Raw genomic sequence first — 16821 nt, 5'->3', positions numbered from 1 at the left:
AACCCAGCAGCCGGCGTACCTCGTCCGGCGCCCAACCCAGCAGCCGGCGTACCTCGTCCGGCGCCCAACCCAGCAGGTGGCGTACCCCGTCCGGTGCCCAACCCAGCAGGCGGCGTACCTCGTCCGGCGCCCAACCCAGCACGCGGCGTACCTCGTCCGGCGCCCAACCCAGCACGCGGCATACCTCGTCCGGCGCCCAACCCAGCACGCGGCGTACCTCGTCCGGCGCCCAACCCAACACGCGGCATACCTCGTCCGGCGCCCAACCCAACACGCGGCGTACCTCGTCCGGCGCCCAACCCAACACGCGGCGTACCTCGTCCGGCGCCCAACCCAACACACGGCATACCCCATCCGGCGCCCAACCCAGCAGGCGGCGTACCTCATCCGGCGCCCAACCCAGCAGGCGGCGTACCTCGCCCGGCGCCCAACCCAGCACGCGGCGAACCTCGTCCGGCGCCCAACCCAGCAGGCAGCGAACCTCAGCCAGTGCGCTGACCGCTCCAATTGCAGCTCTGTGAAGGAGCCCAAACAATCCTGACGCCTGCGGATGACCTCACGTCAGAAAACGATGAGCCACCAAACCACTGCATCCCCGGTGGGAGAACAGCTCTCACAATGGGATCGGTCCCTGGCTGGCCGCTCGCTCCTCGTGGGTTCAAGGCCCACGTCCCCCGGGACGGCCAAATGCCATGTGGTCCCGATACAGGAGGGATAAGGGGCGCCCTGACGGTAAGGCGGTGGGGTGGGTTCCTTCATGGCCTAGGACATCGGGCACTAGCCTGGGGAAGGACAGGGTCCTGAGTTCAAATCCCACCTCCCCCAAGTCAGGACCAGACAGCCAAAAGGATCCCACATGGCAGCTTCAAGGGATGGGCCTGGGAGGGGACGTGTGTCACTCTGCTAGACACCCAAGGCCATGGACTCAGCCAAGTTGTTGCAGGATCGGGGCCTTCCTGAGCCAACAGCCCCCCTGCAGAGCACCCAGCCGGTAGCTGCCATAGAGACATCACCACCACCAGGCTCAGGCCCCAAGCTGGGAACAGACCCGCCTGCAGGGGTGGGTCCAGTGCTCTCTGAGGTGCAAGCTGCCTTGGACCAGGGGCTGCCATTCCCTTGGGATTATACAGCACCTGACACAGCATGGCTGAAACAACCAGTCGTCCTCCCCAGCTTCCAGTGGGGCAGATGCTCAAGCACACTGCCCAGTCAGGGCCTCCCTGGCAGCCCCCCCAAGCAGAGCCTCCCTGGCCCACGCTCAGCAGCTTTGCCCTTCCCCCTTTTCAAAGGTGGCAGGTTCTGTCCAGGATCTCCCAGGGACACGGTGGGGGAGGCAGCCTCTTCTCTGGGGCCAGCCACCAGCAAGGGAGGGGACACACTTTGAACCCCACAGGGCTCTTCTTCAGGTCTGGGGCAGGTTACCGAGAGCTGAGAGCTGAGCGCTCACCCACCTCCAGGGATGTCCTGGGACAGAGGAAACTGACCAGACCGGTGGCCTGGACCCAGTCCCAGTGAAATCAGCGAGCCGGGCTCTCTTGTCTGCTCTCCACAGCGATGTCTCGGCCAAATCCAGGCAGCGCCGCGGACAAGGCCAAACCCGCCGAGCGAGGCCCAAGTGGCAAAGAGAAACGCCGTCCTTTCTCCAGCCGCTCTGTTTATTCCGGCGGCACAACAGCCCAGAAGCGCCCCCTCCCCCCCCCCCCCGCATCCCCTGCCCACACGCTGCACAGCGAGCAGGAGCCGACAGCAGCTCCCAGCGCAGAATAACCCGAGAAACCAGGCACCCCGAGCCCCCCAAATTCCTCCCAGCAGAGACGAGCTGTTTCCAGCAGCTGGGTGCCTGAGCAATGCCCCCCTCTCCTGAGTGGAATCGGAATGGAGCCACTGTGTCCTAGTCCCTGTACTGCTGCCACCTCGTGGGGATTTTCCTGTAGCTGGAATAGGCTTTTAGAGAGCAGGATGCCGGTTCTACCCCTGGCTGTGATGCCCAGTGCAGGGGCATGATAATGTTGTTCCTGCCCCTCGTGCATGGCAAGCTCTGTGTTCCCCACAGCTGTCACCCCTTCCACCAGCCCAGCCCTGGCTCCGTCACACCCGCTGCCTCTTGGCCCCTGCCGGGGGCCCTGGCCAGAGCCCCTCTCTGCCCCCCCATGGAACTAGGGGGAACAGCCGCTTGGAAATCCCCCACCTAACGCTCCGTAGCCCTGCCCCGTGGGCGCCCTGCCACTCCCCAGCCCCCCTTCCTGGACACAGCCTCCCAACCCCCCCCCCCCCAACATCCCAGATCCCAGCAGATGCTGCCTCCCCCCCCCCAGAGATTCCAAGACCTATTGCAGCTGGGGCCGAAGGAAGGCAGAGTCGGGGGACAACAAAGGGAAACCTCTGGGCCCCCCAAGTTAACCCCAAGAGCCCCACCCCAGTTCCCTGACACCCCTCAGAAATTCACAGCCCGGGACCGGTCTGTGATTGTACTAAAAAGACCCCAACTAAATCATAGCTGGGGGGCTGCTGCCCTGGGGCAGGGGGGGCGGCTGTTCGGGGGAGAGGGCCTGGGCCAGCCACACTGGGTGGTCCTGGGGGCCAGCTGCTCGGGCGACCCTGGGGTTAGCCACACCCGCCACGGCGAAAGTCACGGAGGTCACGGAAACTCACCGAATCCATGGCTCTCTGTGGAGCCCTCGGTGTCAGGGACCAAGAGGTCGGGAGCGAGGGGCACCGGCTGGGCTGGGGGGCCGGGCAGGGCAGGGCTGGGGGGCAGGGGCTGACGATGGGGGGCTCTCCCTCTCAGCTCTGACAGGTGCTATGCACAGCCTGCCTTCCTGGGCCCCCAGCCCCCCTCCCCCTCTGGCGCTTGGGGGGCTCGTGACCTGCATCCCCGGGGAAGTGCCCCATGGCCAGGCTCCGCCGGGGAAGGGGGAGGGGAGCAGAACTGGGTGGGAAGGGCCCCGAGAATGCGGCTGGCTCCCTCCCAGCTGGTCCCCCCACCCCCAGCCCCACTCACAGGTGGGGCTGGGATCCTGCTCACCCCCCACCGCAGCCCCTCCCCTGACAGCCCCGCGGGGCGTCACAGGGTGGGAGGGGACAGGGGAGAGACAAGGGAGCAGAGCCAGGCCACCAGGGCGGGGGGCTCCCCTCCTCCGGGAGCGAGCGAGAGGGGTTCCTCAGAGAGCACTGGACCCACCCCTGCAGGCTGGTCTGTTCCCAGCTTGGGGCCTGAGCCTGGTGGTGGTGACACACTCACACCGGGCACGTGCCCCCCCGACACACTCACACCAGGCACGTGCCCCCCCCTCCCGACACACTCTCACCGGGCACGTGCCCCCCGACACACTTACCCCAGGCACGTGCCCCCCCGACACACTCACCCCGGGCACGTGCCCCCCTGACACACTCACACCAGGCACGTGCCCCCCCCTCCCGACACACTCACACCGGGCACGTGCCCCCCCGACACACTCACACCAGGCATGTGCCCCCCCCTCCCGACACACTCTCACCGGGCACGTGCCCCCCGACACACTTACCCCAGGCACGTGCCCCCCCGACACACTCACCCCGGGCACGTGCCCCCCTGACACACACACACCAGGCACGTGCCCCCCCCTCCCGACACACTCACACCAGGCACGTGCCCCCCCCTCCCGACACACTCACACCGGGCACGTGCCCCCCCGACACACTTACCCCGGGCACGTGCCCCCCCGACACACTCACCCCGGGCACGTGCCCCCCCGACACACTCACACCAGGCACGTGCCCCCCCCTCCCGACACACTCTCACCGGGCACGTGCCCCCCCGACACACTCACCCCAGGCACGTGCCCCCCCGACACACTCACCCCAGGCACGTGCCCCCCCGACACACTCACCCCAGGCACGTGCCCCCCCGACACACTCTCACCGGGCACGTGCCCCCCTGACACACTTACCCCAGGCACGTGCCCCCCCGACACACTCTCACCGGGCACGTGCCCCCCTGACACACTTACCCCAGGCACGTGCCCCCCCGACACACTCACCCCGGGCACGTGCCCGCCCACGCCAGGAGCCAGTCATGTGACGCGCACCAGCTGAGGAGTCAGGGCTGCTCCCCCCCCGCCTGCTCCCACACTGCACGGCCGCGAAGGAAGTGCCTGCAGCCACGGATGCAATGGGCACGGGGGGGGGGGGGCGGGCGTAGCTGGGCACTGGGCCCTGGCGTCTCGCTGTCACCTCCAATCAATCCACCCACGCGCAGGGAGAGGCCAGCAGCCCTGGCAGGGCCCCCAGACTCCCCCCCAGCACCCCCAGCACCCTCCTCCTGCACCCCCAGCCCCCTCCGCCAGGCCCCCCCAGCACCCCCAGAACCCTCCTCCTGCACCCCCAGAACCCTCCTCCTGCACCCCCAGCCCCCTCCGCCAGGCCCCCCCAGCACCCCCAGAACCCTCCTCCTGCACCCCCAGAACCCTCCTCCTGCACCCCCAGCCCCCTCCGCCAGGCCCCCCCAGCACCCCCAGAACCCTCCTCCTGCACCCCCAGCCCCCTCCGCCAGGCCCCCCCAGCCCCCTCGGACTCCTCCGCCAGGCCCCCTAGCACCCCCAGCCCCCTCCACCACGCACCTCCAGCACCCCCAGAACCCTCCTCCTGCACCCCCAGCCCCCTCCGCCAGGCCCCCCCAGCACCCCCAGAACCCTCCTCCTGCACCCCCAGCCCCCTCCGCCAGGTCCCCCCAGCCCCCTCAGACTCCTCCGCCAGGCCCCCTAGCACCCCCAGCCCCCTCCACCATTCACCTCCAGCACCCCCAGCCCCCTCCGCCAGGCCCCCCCAGCCCCCTCGGACTCCTCCGCCAGGCCCCCTAGCACCCCCAGCCCCCTCCACCATTCACCTCCAGCACCCCCAGAACCCTCCTCCTGCACCCCCAGCCCCCTCCGCCAGGCCCTCCCAGCCCCCTCAGACTCCTCCGCCAGGCCCCCTAGCACTCCCAGCCCCCTCCACCATTCACCTCCAGCACCCCCAGCCCCCTCCGCCAGGCCCCCCCAGCCCCCTCGGACTCCTCCGCCAGGCCCCCTAGCACACCCAGCCCCCTCCACCATTCACCTCCAGCACCCCCAGAACCCTCCTCCTGCACCCCCAGCCCCCTCCGCCAGGCCCCCCCAGCCCCCTTGGACTCCTCCGCCAGGCCCCCTAGCACCCCCAGACCTCTCCACCACGCACCCCGAGAACCCCCCCAGACAGACAGACATCCCCAGTCCACTCCCAGGGCTGCACACGGCATTGCGGCACCATCTAGCAGGGGGCAGCGCTGCCCATCGCCCCCCACTCCCCACGAGCCAGCAGTGTTAACCCCGCGTGGGCTGGGCCCTGGGAACCCCCACGGAGCCGAGTGGCCACTGGGGAGCCGGGCACCGGGGCAGCCCCTCCCCCGCTGGCCCTTCCCCTCCCAAAGAGCAGGGACCGGAGCAGCTCAGGGGAGCCGAGGGACCAGCCCCCCGGCGGCTCTGCAATGGGGCAGGCCTGGCGCCAGGCTGCAGCCCCCGACAGCTGTAACCTGCCCCCAGCCCTGCCCCCCAGCTCGGCTCCACCCCCCCCAGCCCAGCTCAGCAGCCTCCCGCGGGGGAGGGGCAGCAGAAAATCACAGGGGGGGCAACACAGGGATTTGGCCCTAGAAGTGCCCCTTGGGCCCCCGCCCTGGGGCAGCCAAGCGGGGAGGGGCCCAGCCCAGGGCCCTTAGCCACCAGCCCAGCCACCGGTTCATCCCGCTCCAAGCCCCCCCCCCCAGACCCAGCGCTGCTCAGGCCAGGGAGTCTCGTGGGGGGGGGGGCATTTGGCATTAGTGTCTCAGCTGGCAAGGCAGAGCCCAACCCGCGGGGTGGGGGAGGGGCAGGCGTCACTGGCGTCAGGCTGCTGGGAGTCTGTCCGTCCCCTGGGGTCCATCTGTCTGTCTGGGTGGCTCCTACCCGGCCCGGCTTCCCACGGCGAAGGTCACGTGGCCGTTAATTCCATCGAGGACTCGACTAGTCGACAGGCACGTCCACGTCCCTCCTGGGCAACGGGCAAGGGCCCCGGCGGAGGGGGGGGGGGCTCTTGTGCATTTCTAAGCCATGGAGCCCGGGGGCAGCGGGGGAAACCCCACGTGACCCCAGACTCCGCGGCTGCCCCCCGAAACGCCCAGGTGACCCCGGGTTCGGGGGGAATGCTGCTCGGAGCCCGGGGTTGGCTGGGGTGTCCCCGGCTGACCCCAGGCTCCAGGGAGGGGGGGCTTCAGCGTTTGAAAGGGGCAGCACCACTCAGCTGAGCCGCAGATCAGCCACGCAGCGCTGTGCCTTGAAGTACCCCTCCCCCATCTCACGGGGGCAGCGGGGGGCAGAGAATCGACTAGTCGACAGACTGTCCGTTAAGCAAACGCCTATTGGATAGTCGACCAGCCCTTAACACCCTTACTTCCCACTGGTCCCAGGGCTGGGGGGCAGGGGCTGTAGGTCAGGGCCGGGGTAGGATAGGGCCGCGGGGCAGGAGTGAGGGGCACCGGCAGGGCTGGGGGGCAGGGCAGGGCCGGGCTAGCAGGGGCTGCATGTCGGGGGGGCAGGGGCCGTGGGGCGGGAGTGAGGGGCACCGGCAGGGCTGGGGGGCAGGGGCTGTAGGTCGGGGGGGAGGGGCTGCAGATCAGGGGGGAGGGGCAGGGCTGGGGGGCAGGGGCTGCGGGTTGGGAGTGAGGGGCACCGGCAGGGCTGGGGGGCAGAGGCTGCAGGTCGGGGGGAGGGGCTGCGGGTTGGGAGTGAGGGGCACCGGCAGGGCTGGGGGGCAGGGGCTGCAGGTCGGGGGGAGGGGCTGCGGGTTGGGAGTGAGGGGCACCGGCAGGGCTGGGGGGCAGGGGCTGCAGGTCGGGGGGGAGGGGCTGCGGGTCGGGGGTGAGGGGCACCGGCAGGGCTGGGGGGCAGAGGCTGCAGATCGGGGGGAGGGGCTGCGGGTCGGGGGTGAGGGGCACCGGCAGGGCTGGGGGGCAGAGGCTGCAGGTCGGGGGGAGGGGCTGCGGGTCGGGGGTGAGGGGCACCGGCAGGGCTGCCTGGGGGGTGCCCAGCCCCCGCCCTACCCCGTTTCCCCCACTCACTAGCCCCGCCGCTGGCGCCCGACCCCCGCGGGGGCTGCGAGGGCCCCTGGCCACACCGGCTCCGGGAGGCAGGGCGGGATCTGCCCGTGGTGCCAGGCCCCCGGCTCCCCGCCCCTCCCATCGTGCCCCAAGGAGCCGCGCCAGGCTGGGCCTTTATCTCATCTGGATGTTTGTTCCTGTGCCCGGGAGGCTCCGCAAAGCTCCTCTGCCGCGTCTCCTCGCGCCCCTTGGCGTTTGCCCAGGCCCTTTCGCCCCCCCCACTGAAATGCAGCCACCTCTGGAGTGGAGCCCCGCGGCTGTTTCACAGCCCACCACAACCAGAGCGCACGAACCCCGTCCAGCGGGCGTCCAGCACTGCCGGGGGGCCGCAGAGACCCCAGGCAGACGGGGCCCCCCTGATTCACCCCCTCGGGGGGCAGAGCACCCCAGCTGCTCACGGAAGCCAGCCCGATCCAACCCCGGCTACTCAGCATCTTTCCTGGGCGGGGACCCCCTTGGGGCTCACCCAGTTTTCTCTGGGCCAGCTACTGCTGCACAGAACAGGGGCTTGTCAGCTGCCCCCGGAGCCGGCGCTCGGCCAGCACAGACCGTGCCGCCCGGCCCCTGGGATCCCGGAGCCAACGGCCCCACGGCCGGGCGGCACTAGCCCTCTGCTCCCCACACCCTGGTCCCCTGCTGGCCTGTGGCTCCCTGCTCTCCCCAGCTCCCGGCCCACGAGGACGGCAGGCCAGGCTGGCGGCCGAGGAAGGGGCTTTGCAAGGGCCCCCCTACCTGATGGCCCAGGCTGGGCACGCTGCCCGGCCAGTTCCTGCCAGGGGAGGAGCCGGGAGCCGCCTGGCTCGCTCAGCGGGCCTGGCCCTAAAATAGCTGCCAGGCGGGGAGGAAAACAAACTTCCTTAAAGGGGCAGAGCACCCGGGCGGCCGGGACACCGGGGCTCAGACATGGGCCCTGCGCCATCAGCACCGCTCAGCTTGGCACCGGCCCCTCATCCGCCTGGGGGCCCAGACACAGCGGGGGGGGGGGGGGTGGCCTGGAGGGCCCAGGGGAGGGGGGCTAGGCCCAGTCGCCCACTGACCTGCTGGGGGGCGGCTCTGCCCTGGGCGGTGCCCCTGGCCCGGCTCCCGTGAGGCGCACGGGGGCCCTCGGGTGCCAGGAGCTGGTGGGTCACAGTCTGATCCCCTGCCCCAGGCTCCCAGCCTGCCTCCCTGGGGGCACAGGGGGGCATCCCTATTCGGGTTGGGACGTCACATCGCTGCCCTGGGCACAGCCAGAGGGGGGCCAATCACAGCCCCCCGCCCCATTCGGGGATCGGGCCTGCCCCCCACACCAAGGAGGCCCTCGTGGGGCACAAGGCCGGATTTGATTTCAGTTCCCCCCGAAGCGTCTTTGCTCGGCTCCGGAGAACACCTCATGGCCCACGAGACGGGCCCTGGAGCTGCCGGGTGGCACACGCCCAGCAATGAGACAGCCCGCCCGGCACCCACCCCGGGCTCCCATCGATTCACCCCCCAGCAGAAACCAGCTGCCCGCCCCCCAAGTCCCCAACCCCCCCAGCTCTGTAGAGGACGACACTTGGGCCCCCGCCGGCTCCCCAGGCCACATCCACCCGCCCCCTCTCCGAGTCTCTCCAGCCCGTCCGCGCGGCCCGGCGAGCTCAGCACCCGGCACAGCCCAGGGGAGCTAATTAACACCGAGGGCTGCAGGATCCCGCTGGCCGCGGCCGGGCGCTGCCCCCAACGCTCCCATTGTCCCCTCTGGACCAGGCACAGACGCGAGGGCGGAGTGGGACAGGCCACGCTGGGACATTTCCTCTGCCCTCCCCCTCCCGCCCCCCACGGGACACAGAACTGCATTTCCCAGGCCCCCGGGGCAGGAGGCGGCACCGCGCTACCCCGTCTGAGAACCCGCCAACTCGTCTACACGCGTGCACGCGTCTACACCAGCCCCGCCGGGCCTCCTGCCCCTTCCCGCCTCACACGTTCTCAGGACGTCCCCGGCATGCACGTGACCCCGTGCGGCTGTGGCTGGGATCCCCGCCCACCCCCAGCCGGTTCACGCTGGAAAACTCTCTCGCGCCGGCGGGAGCCAATTAACTTCAGCCTGTTCAGCGGGAGCCGACTGCACGGTTAGGCCTCGATCTACCATGTGCGCTCCTGCCAGCCAGCCCCACTGCCCCACGGAAATGCAGCAGAAACCCCCAAAAGAAAGCAGCTGAGCTGATCTGCCTTGGGGTTCTCCATCAACCCATGGGCCCAGCGGCATGTTCAACTCCCAGGCTCCGCCCTTCGCAAGCCCCACCCCTTCTGCACAGGCTCTGCCCTCTGCAAGCCCCACCCCTTCTGCACAGGCTCCACCCTCCACAAGCCCCACCCCTTCTGCACAGGCTCCGCCCTCCACAAGCCCCACCCCTTCTGCACAGGTTCCGCCCTCCACAAGCCCCACCCCTTCTGCACAGGCTCCACCCTCTGCAAGTCCCACCCCTTCTCCACAGGCTCCGCCCACAGAGACCCCCTTCCATAGGGAGAGGTGGCAAGCGAAGGGTGGGACGGCGGACACGTGCACACACAAGCAGCTGCTCCCCGCTGGCCTTTCAGGCGCCCGGCGTGGCTCCAGTCGGGTAAAGGGGCCAGCGCGGATTCTTCCACCCTCGTGTAAATATTTCACACACGCGCCCCTGAAATGCTTCCGGTTCCTGCCCTCAGGCTCCGTGAGAGACCCGGAGGGAGCCCCCCTCTCCCAGGGCAAAGCCATCGCTTCCTTTGCCCCCGGGCCCAGCTCAGCGCGAGGTCAGCGTGCGGAGGGACGGTCTCGCTTCGCCCTGCTGGGGCGGCTGCGGGAGCGGACGCAAACCCTAGCGTCCCACCACCACGCAGCCGGCCCCTGCCCAGGCCGTAACCCCCCCCAGCGCGCTTCTCTGTGGGGGTCAGATCCGCCTCCCCGGGGGTGAGGAGTCAGGGCCTCCCAGCCGTGCGGTTTGGGGCAGGGGGTGTCTTTTGTTCTGTTTGTACAGCGCCTAGCACAGCAGGGCCTTGCGCCGGGCTCCACCGCCATGGCTACCACGCTAAGACAGGGGGCGCCGACGGTGTAACAATACGGCTTTTCTGTAGCCAGGTTGGAAGACCCGTGCTAGGCCTGAGCCAAAGCCGCCTTCTGCAGCCAGACAGAAGAGCAGCAGCCATCAGCTGTAAGTCTCATCCTCACATTCCATCTAAATTGTATTACACAGTGTCACACCGGGCTGTGAGGAGCGGACTTTGCCCGGATCGCTCCCCCACTGTCACCAGATAAAGACAGATCCCAAGATGGGTAAAGAAAACTGAAGTCACACCACCGTGTCTGGCAAGAAACTGCTTATCCATAGAGATGGTGTGGCACTCATAGTCTCCTATAGGCAACCACCTAACCTCAAGATGATTCTTACCAACCACCACAGGACATACCACACTAATACCAACCCTGGTACCTTCCCTTGCAACAAACCCCGTTGCCAGCTTTGTCCACATATTCACTCTGCTGACACCATTATTGGACCCAACCAAGTGAGTTATAAGATCAAGAACACATATTCCTGCGCATCCAGAAATATAATTTATGCTATCATGTGCCGAAAGTGTCCGTCTGCTATGTACATTGGACAAACGTCTCAGACACTTCGCCAAAGGATCAATGCCCACAAAACAGATATCAGACAAGATCACAAAGAAAAAAGTTTCTTGCCATTTCAGCCAGAAAGGACATTGTCTCAACGACTTGATTCCCTGCATCCTGCTTCAAAGGCCTTTTAAGACTTCACTTGAAAGAGAGTCCTCTGAACTGTCATTCATGCTTAAATTCGACACTTTACACTCAAGTTTGAATAAAGATGCTAATTATCTTACCCATTACAAAGATAGCTTCCCCAATTATCACCTCTAATATCATTAGCTCACAGACATTTACCTCCCCCCCATCCCCCTTCTGTTCTGAAATTTGATTTGTCCTTTTCATATGTGTTCATTTTTTTAATTGTATCCTTTGGTATATATGGCTGTGACAAGTTTCTTCCACTATTTGATCTGAGGAAGTGGGTCTGGCCCACGAAAGCTCATCACTTAATAAACCATCTTGTTAGTCTTTAAAGTGCTGCATTGTCCTGTTTTTTGTTTCACTTTCCTATTGTTTGTCTGTGTGTTCTCTGTTTGGTTTGTAACTGCTCCTGTCTGCTGGATAATTCATTTTGCTAGGTGTAAATCAATTAAGGTGGGGAGGTATGATTGGTTAGGGAATTTTGTTATGACCAGTTAGTAAAATTATACTAAAATAATTGGTTAAGGTCTAGCTAAGCAGAACTCAGGTTTCATTCTATAAACTGGGGTCCAAGAAGGAGACCAGGAAGATCGGAAGTAACAGACGCAGAAGGAAAGACGAAAAGGCTGGAAGAAGACCAGGAACACCAAGAGAAAGGGGAAGATCTGGAAAAGAGGAAGTGGGTCTGGCCCATGAAAGCTCATCACCTAATAAACCATCTTGTTAGTCGTTAAAGTGCTGCATAGTCCTGTTTTTTGTTTCAGCTAGACCAGACTAACACGGCTGCAGCTCTATTACTATTCACCTCGAGAGACAGCCTAAGACCAGAGAGACTGATCTTGCCTGGCCAAGAGGGGAAGTCTGCCTGTACCCGGATGGGTGAGCATGACACTGTGTGCTTAGCATGTGTATTCTGCTTGTTTGGGAATTGTCAATACATAGAGGAGAAGGATATTACTGGGTGAGGCTCTTTCAGTGGCTAAAGATCCTGCAAAACCCGTAGGAAGTTACACCCTGAGCCCTAGGAACCGGGTAAGGGTGTGTGTCCCTACAGTGTGGAAGGGAGAGAGAAATTTGTGCAGGTAACAATGGGGGAAGTTTTATGGAGCGTAGGACTCAGGGGCCGGAGGGTGCAAAGTTGCCAGAGGGACCCATCCGGTGGGGAACCCGGCCAGCCCAGCGCTTCACAAAGCCACCCAGCAGCCTCGTCTTTCACCAAAGCCAGCGCACGCCACAGTCCACGGCCCTACCGTTTTGCGTAGCGACAATGGAGGGAGGGATTCTTGCGTCCACCCCCAAAACGCAGCCACCGCGGGGTTGTTTAGCGGCACACAACACTAGAGACCTGTTTCGATGAGGACGTAACCAAAGATCCCTGTCCGGTTGAAATTTCATGGGCTGAGCAGCAATGTTCCCTCTCATTTTTCCATCCATGTGTGGAATGCATTTTGTTCTGGGCACCAAAGCATGTGCAGATGTGCACCACCCACGGAAACACACGCTGCCGGCTGTGGGTGATGCACTAATCAGCTGGGCGGCATTTGAACCTCTCCTGGGTGGCCCCTCAAGGGCTCAGCTTCCAGGGAACTCCGGATACCAGCCTCGAGTAGCCCTTGGGGGAAAAAGCAAGATTTTCCCAGGCTGGGTCCTTGGTATGCCGTTTCTACAGAACGAGGGCTTGGCTGGGTGATCAGCCCCCACACCAGCCGGCTTACAGTGGTACCACGGCGCGGCTCAGCCAAAGCAGCCACCCGCAGCCGCGGCCAGACACCCAGGCGAAAGTCCAGACCCTGGGCTGTCCGGGTCTTCCTGGCCTCCCAGGCTCCAGAGAGGCTCTGCACAGAGATCAGCTTTCATCCACGGCTTCCTCTGCCTGGCAGCCGGGACTGCAAGCATGTGGGGAACTGGGTTAGAAGTTTCTGTCCCAGCCCTTCGGTGACCTCTGCAGAAATGCTGCTCCGTGACTTGCTACCCACTAATTCCCCCGGGGCAGCGCAACCCAGAACCTCCCTCTTAAGCAACCGCCTCCTGGGGCCGGGGATGGGGAAGGGCGATTGTCTTTTCCATCTTTCCTCAGGGACAGACGTGCCCCCCCGTGGCACAAAACATCTCCAAAGGGGGAACAGGCAGGGAGACGGCCTTGCAGGGGGAGAAACCAACAGGGGCAGAAAGGACCAAGCCCAGAACGGACCACTGTGATGAGCGAGTTCAAGGGTGGCCGAGATACGGCCCATGGCCCGCATCCGGCCCGTCCTGCTGCTCCCCTGCCCTCAGACCAACGGGGACCTGGGGGTAGGGGAGTTCACCAAGTCATCTGCTGTTCAAAGCCTCTGGCAGCTCCCTCTCCCCCGTAGGGGCGCCCAGGGAGGCGGAGACCAGAAATCAAGGTTCGTGAAGCGGCCCCCCCTGTAAAAATGATCACCCACCCCAATGCAGTCTGACCCCCTGTGTAGCAGGGACCTGCCCCGGTATAACCGGAGGGGAAAGGAGGCAGGTGAGCCGTGGCAGGGAGCTATTGAAAGAGCTGGCAGGACCCCGGGTTGCAACCGGCCAGTGCTTGTAAGGAATGGTGAGTGACTTGAGTAAAACTCCCACCGCAGACCCGCTCTCGATTTAAGAACCGTCGGTGGCGAGAACCCCGGGGAACTGGCGGAATTGCTTTGCTAGCGGCTAATCCCTCTCCCTGCTCCGAAATGTGCTCCTGATTTCCAGGCTGGCATGTCTGCCTTCCACACTCCGCCACTGTCCGCCTTTCTGTGCCGGGCTGTATTCCACATTGCTCCCTGGGGCGGTCCTTTCCAGACAGCGACTGAGTCAACCCTTCGCCTTCCCTTTGAGACCGATCCAGGGCCTTGAGTCCGGCCCTCCGAGGCAGGTTTCTAACCCGCTCCTCCTCCTCGTGGCTTTTCCCTGCCTCCTCCTTCAATTCTATCAACCACCAACCTGACCCCGGATCCCAGCAGCGGGGCCAGACACACAGGGGAGATCGCGTCGCTGCTCTTACTCGACCTGATCCCTGTTTACACAGCCCCGGATCGCACTCGCTTTTTGGGCTACAGCGTCGCCCTGTGTTCACTGTGGTTCACCTGGAATCTCTCTCAGCGGCTCCGCTCCCCAGGATAGAAGTGCCCACCCCAGATGGGAGGCCTGTGGGGTCTTTGCAGGCTGTCCCTGCTCACGGGGCACTTTGCAGCTTCCCACTGGCCACCGCTCCTGACTTGGAGCTTGAGGCGGGGGCGAGGCAGGGAGAACCCCAGGAGTGTAGGGATGTGCCAGCCACTTCCGGGAGAGGGGCAGGGACCCCAGCTTGAGAAACTCTGGTGTGGGACCGAGAACCGCTCCCTGCGGGACCCTGGAAACAGCCCCCGGCAGCGTCCATCCGCAGCTGCACGGAGGCCTGTGGCTCAGCCGGAGGGGTGGAGCTCAGGAGCTTGGGAAGCAGCCGCAGCGTGAAACCGACAAGACTCTGGTCAGTATCACAACAGCCCTTCAGACCCCAGAATCATGTCCCTGCTGCTTGGGAACGTTTGTCCTGCCGGGTTTTCCCCTCTGCCCAGAGCCACCAGGGATATTCCTCAGGCTCAGACGGGTCTGGTGAATGTTCACAGCCCTGCCGAGTCCCACAGTCCAGGGATAGAAGCAATGCACACACATCTCACACACACACACTACACAGACACACATGTGCACTCGCACACAGACCCGCCACACACACACACACAACACACAGACACACATGCACACTACACACACACACACACGTACACAAATGCACACGCACACTACACATGTAGACACATGCGTGCGCGCACACATACATACACACACACACCTCACAAACACATACTACATGTCACTACACACACATACAAACACAACCCTTACTACACACACGCGCCCTCATAGACATACTACATCCCCCACATGTACACACATACCACATACAGACACACCGCATACACACATAGACGTAAACACACACTCTGCACAGATACACTACACACACATGCATACACACATGTACACACACCCTCCCACATAATACACGCTACACACACCCCACACATGTACACACAACACACACCCGAACACACTACACACATATACACACAGGTACACACTCAACTTTCTACCTTCAGGTTCTCCGCACAGTTGACGAGTTGCCCGCCGCCAGTTTTCCCGCGCAGGCCGGACTCTCCAGCGGCTCCCATTTGAATTCCCCACCCCAGCCGCCAGCCTGGGAGTCCAAGGTCCAACCCAAGGCGTGAGCACGAAGCCGTCGCACGGGGGGTGTCGTTTCCCTTGTGAAACGCGCGCGGCCGGGCGCAGGGCTGGGCCATGGCTCCGCATCGCCCCGCGCTCACGCCAACGCCGTCGAACGCTGGCCGAGCTGCAGGGCCCTGTCCCGCCCAGGCGCCATCAGGGTGCCGGGACCCGGCTGGGGGCCAGCAAGAGACACGCCCGGGGAAGCCGCCAGCCTGCTACTAGGCCTGCCAACCCCCGGCAGAAGCTTGCCCGCCAGGAACCCGTCGGGTGGGATCAGCTCACGAGCCCTACGGCGCCAACGGCGCACCAACGCAACCGCCCCGCTCCTCGGGACTCGCCGCGCGTCCCCCTCCTGCCTGCGACTCGGCGCCCACGTGCGTGTTCGCTCCGGTCCCGTGGGCCCACTCCCCTCGTCGGCTCTGCGGGCCGTGGCCCCCGAGGGCCAGAGGGAGGTGAACGGGAACGGCTCCGGCGCCGGCCTTCATGCAGCAACGGAGCGGGCGGCTGGTTCCGCGCCGGGCAGCACAGCGTGAAGCCGGACGGCGTGCGAGACGGCCCGCCTTCAGCCGCCCGTCGGAGCAGGCCCTGGCTGCCCACTCCCGCCCGCCGAATCCAAGCATCGCATGACAGCCCCCCGCAGATCCTCGCGCTCCGGCGCAGCCGGACGGGTGACGCCGTGCTCCAGGATGGAAATCCGGCCTGGCTGTCGCGCAGCAAGAGCCCCGCATGCTCCGGGCAGCTGCAGCTAGCCGGACAGGAGAGGGTCCCTCCCCCGTGGAGCCGGCCCCTCCAAACCCGGAGCAGGGTGGATCCCACACGGCCCCCTGCCCCTAGCCCGCTCCGGGCACCCCGCCAGCCCCCCGCTGGGGTTTGCCCTCCACCACGGCCCCGACGCTCCCCAGAAGGAACGGCTCTGGGCTGCGGGGCGGAGGGGCAGACTCTCCTCCACGCAGACTCAGCCCGGCCCTAAGCCTCTCGCCCAGGAACCGAGCCCAGATGCACCCCGAACCGCCCTTCGCGCACCCCCCCAAGGACCCCCGTCGGGCAGCAGGGGACAGGAGAGACAGGGCCTAGGGGAGGGGCCAGGCCAGGAGAGGGGCATCTCCCCTGCTTTGCCTGCTGGGCCAGGCCGGGCGGGGGGGGGGGGGGGAGTGGGGGGTTGGGGGGGTCACACAGGAGGAGGTGCCGGGTGGCTTTAGCCCAAAGGCGGAGGGGGCGGGGCCTGCTCTCCATCCGTCACAGGGCATAGCCCAGCAGCACGGGGGATGCACGCAGGGAGATGGGGGTCGGCTGCAGCCTGCCCTGAACCCCAGGCCGGGCTCCCACCCCAGGCAGCCCATCCCCCCCCACCCAGCAACCCTCCACCTCTCCCCACACTCCCCCCAGTAACACCCAGCCCCCTTGCTCTGCGGCCCCCAACCCCCCACTCCACAGCCCCCAGCGTCAGAGCCCCCGGCCCCCCCACTGCCGCATGCTGGCCCCAGAGCTGCCACCCGACATGTCCCATCCCCCACAGACACAAGTCCTCCCATGCTCCCCCACCCAACACCCGAACAGCCCCTCACAACTGCCCCCAACTTCTCCTGCTGCTCCAAGCCCCCCAACTCCTCCTGCCACCCCCGCATCCCCCAAACTCCCCATGTCCACATCACCCCAAAAATCCCCCCAAACACCTCATTCC

The 16821-nt window shown here is 65.4% G+C and overlaps 1 protein-coding gene across 1 annotated transcript in view; it reads right to left on the bottom strand.

Annotated features, from left to right (window-relative positions):
• LZTS2 (leucine zipper tumor suppressor 2) overlaps positions 1-15129 on the bottom strand; it is a 38009-nt gene extending 22880 nt beyond the window's left edge. Inside the window, 1 exon segment of the mRNA XM_075935594.1 lies at positions 15008-15129. Within this exon segment, the coding sequence (XP_075791709.1) occupies positions 15008-15085 (78 nt within the window). The 5' untranslated portion in view covers positions 15086-15129.
• Between the last annotated feature and the right edge of the window lie 1692 nt (positions 15130-16821).

Source organism: Pelodiscus sinensis, chromosome 8, assembly GCF_049634645.1.
Source record: "Pelodiscus sinensis isolate JC-2024 chromosome 8, ASM4963464v1, whole genome shotgun sequence".
Classification (NCBI taxonomy): domain Eukaryota; kingdom Metazoa; phylum Chordata; order Testudines; family Trionychidae; genus Pelodiscus; species Pelodiscus sinensis.
This window is presented reverse-complemented; position numbering and strand designations above follow the sequence as displayed.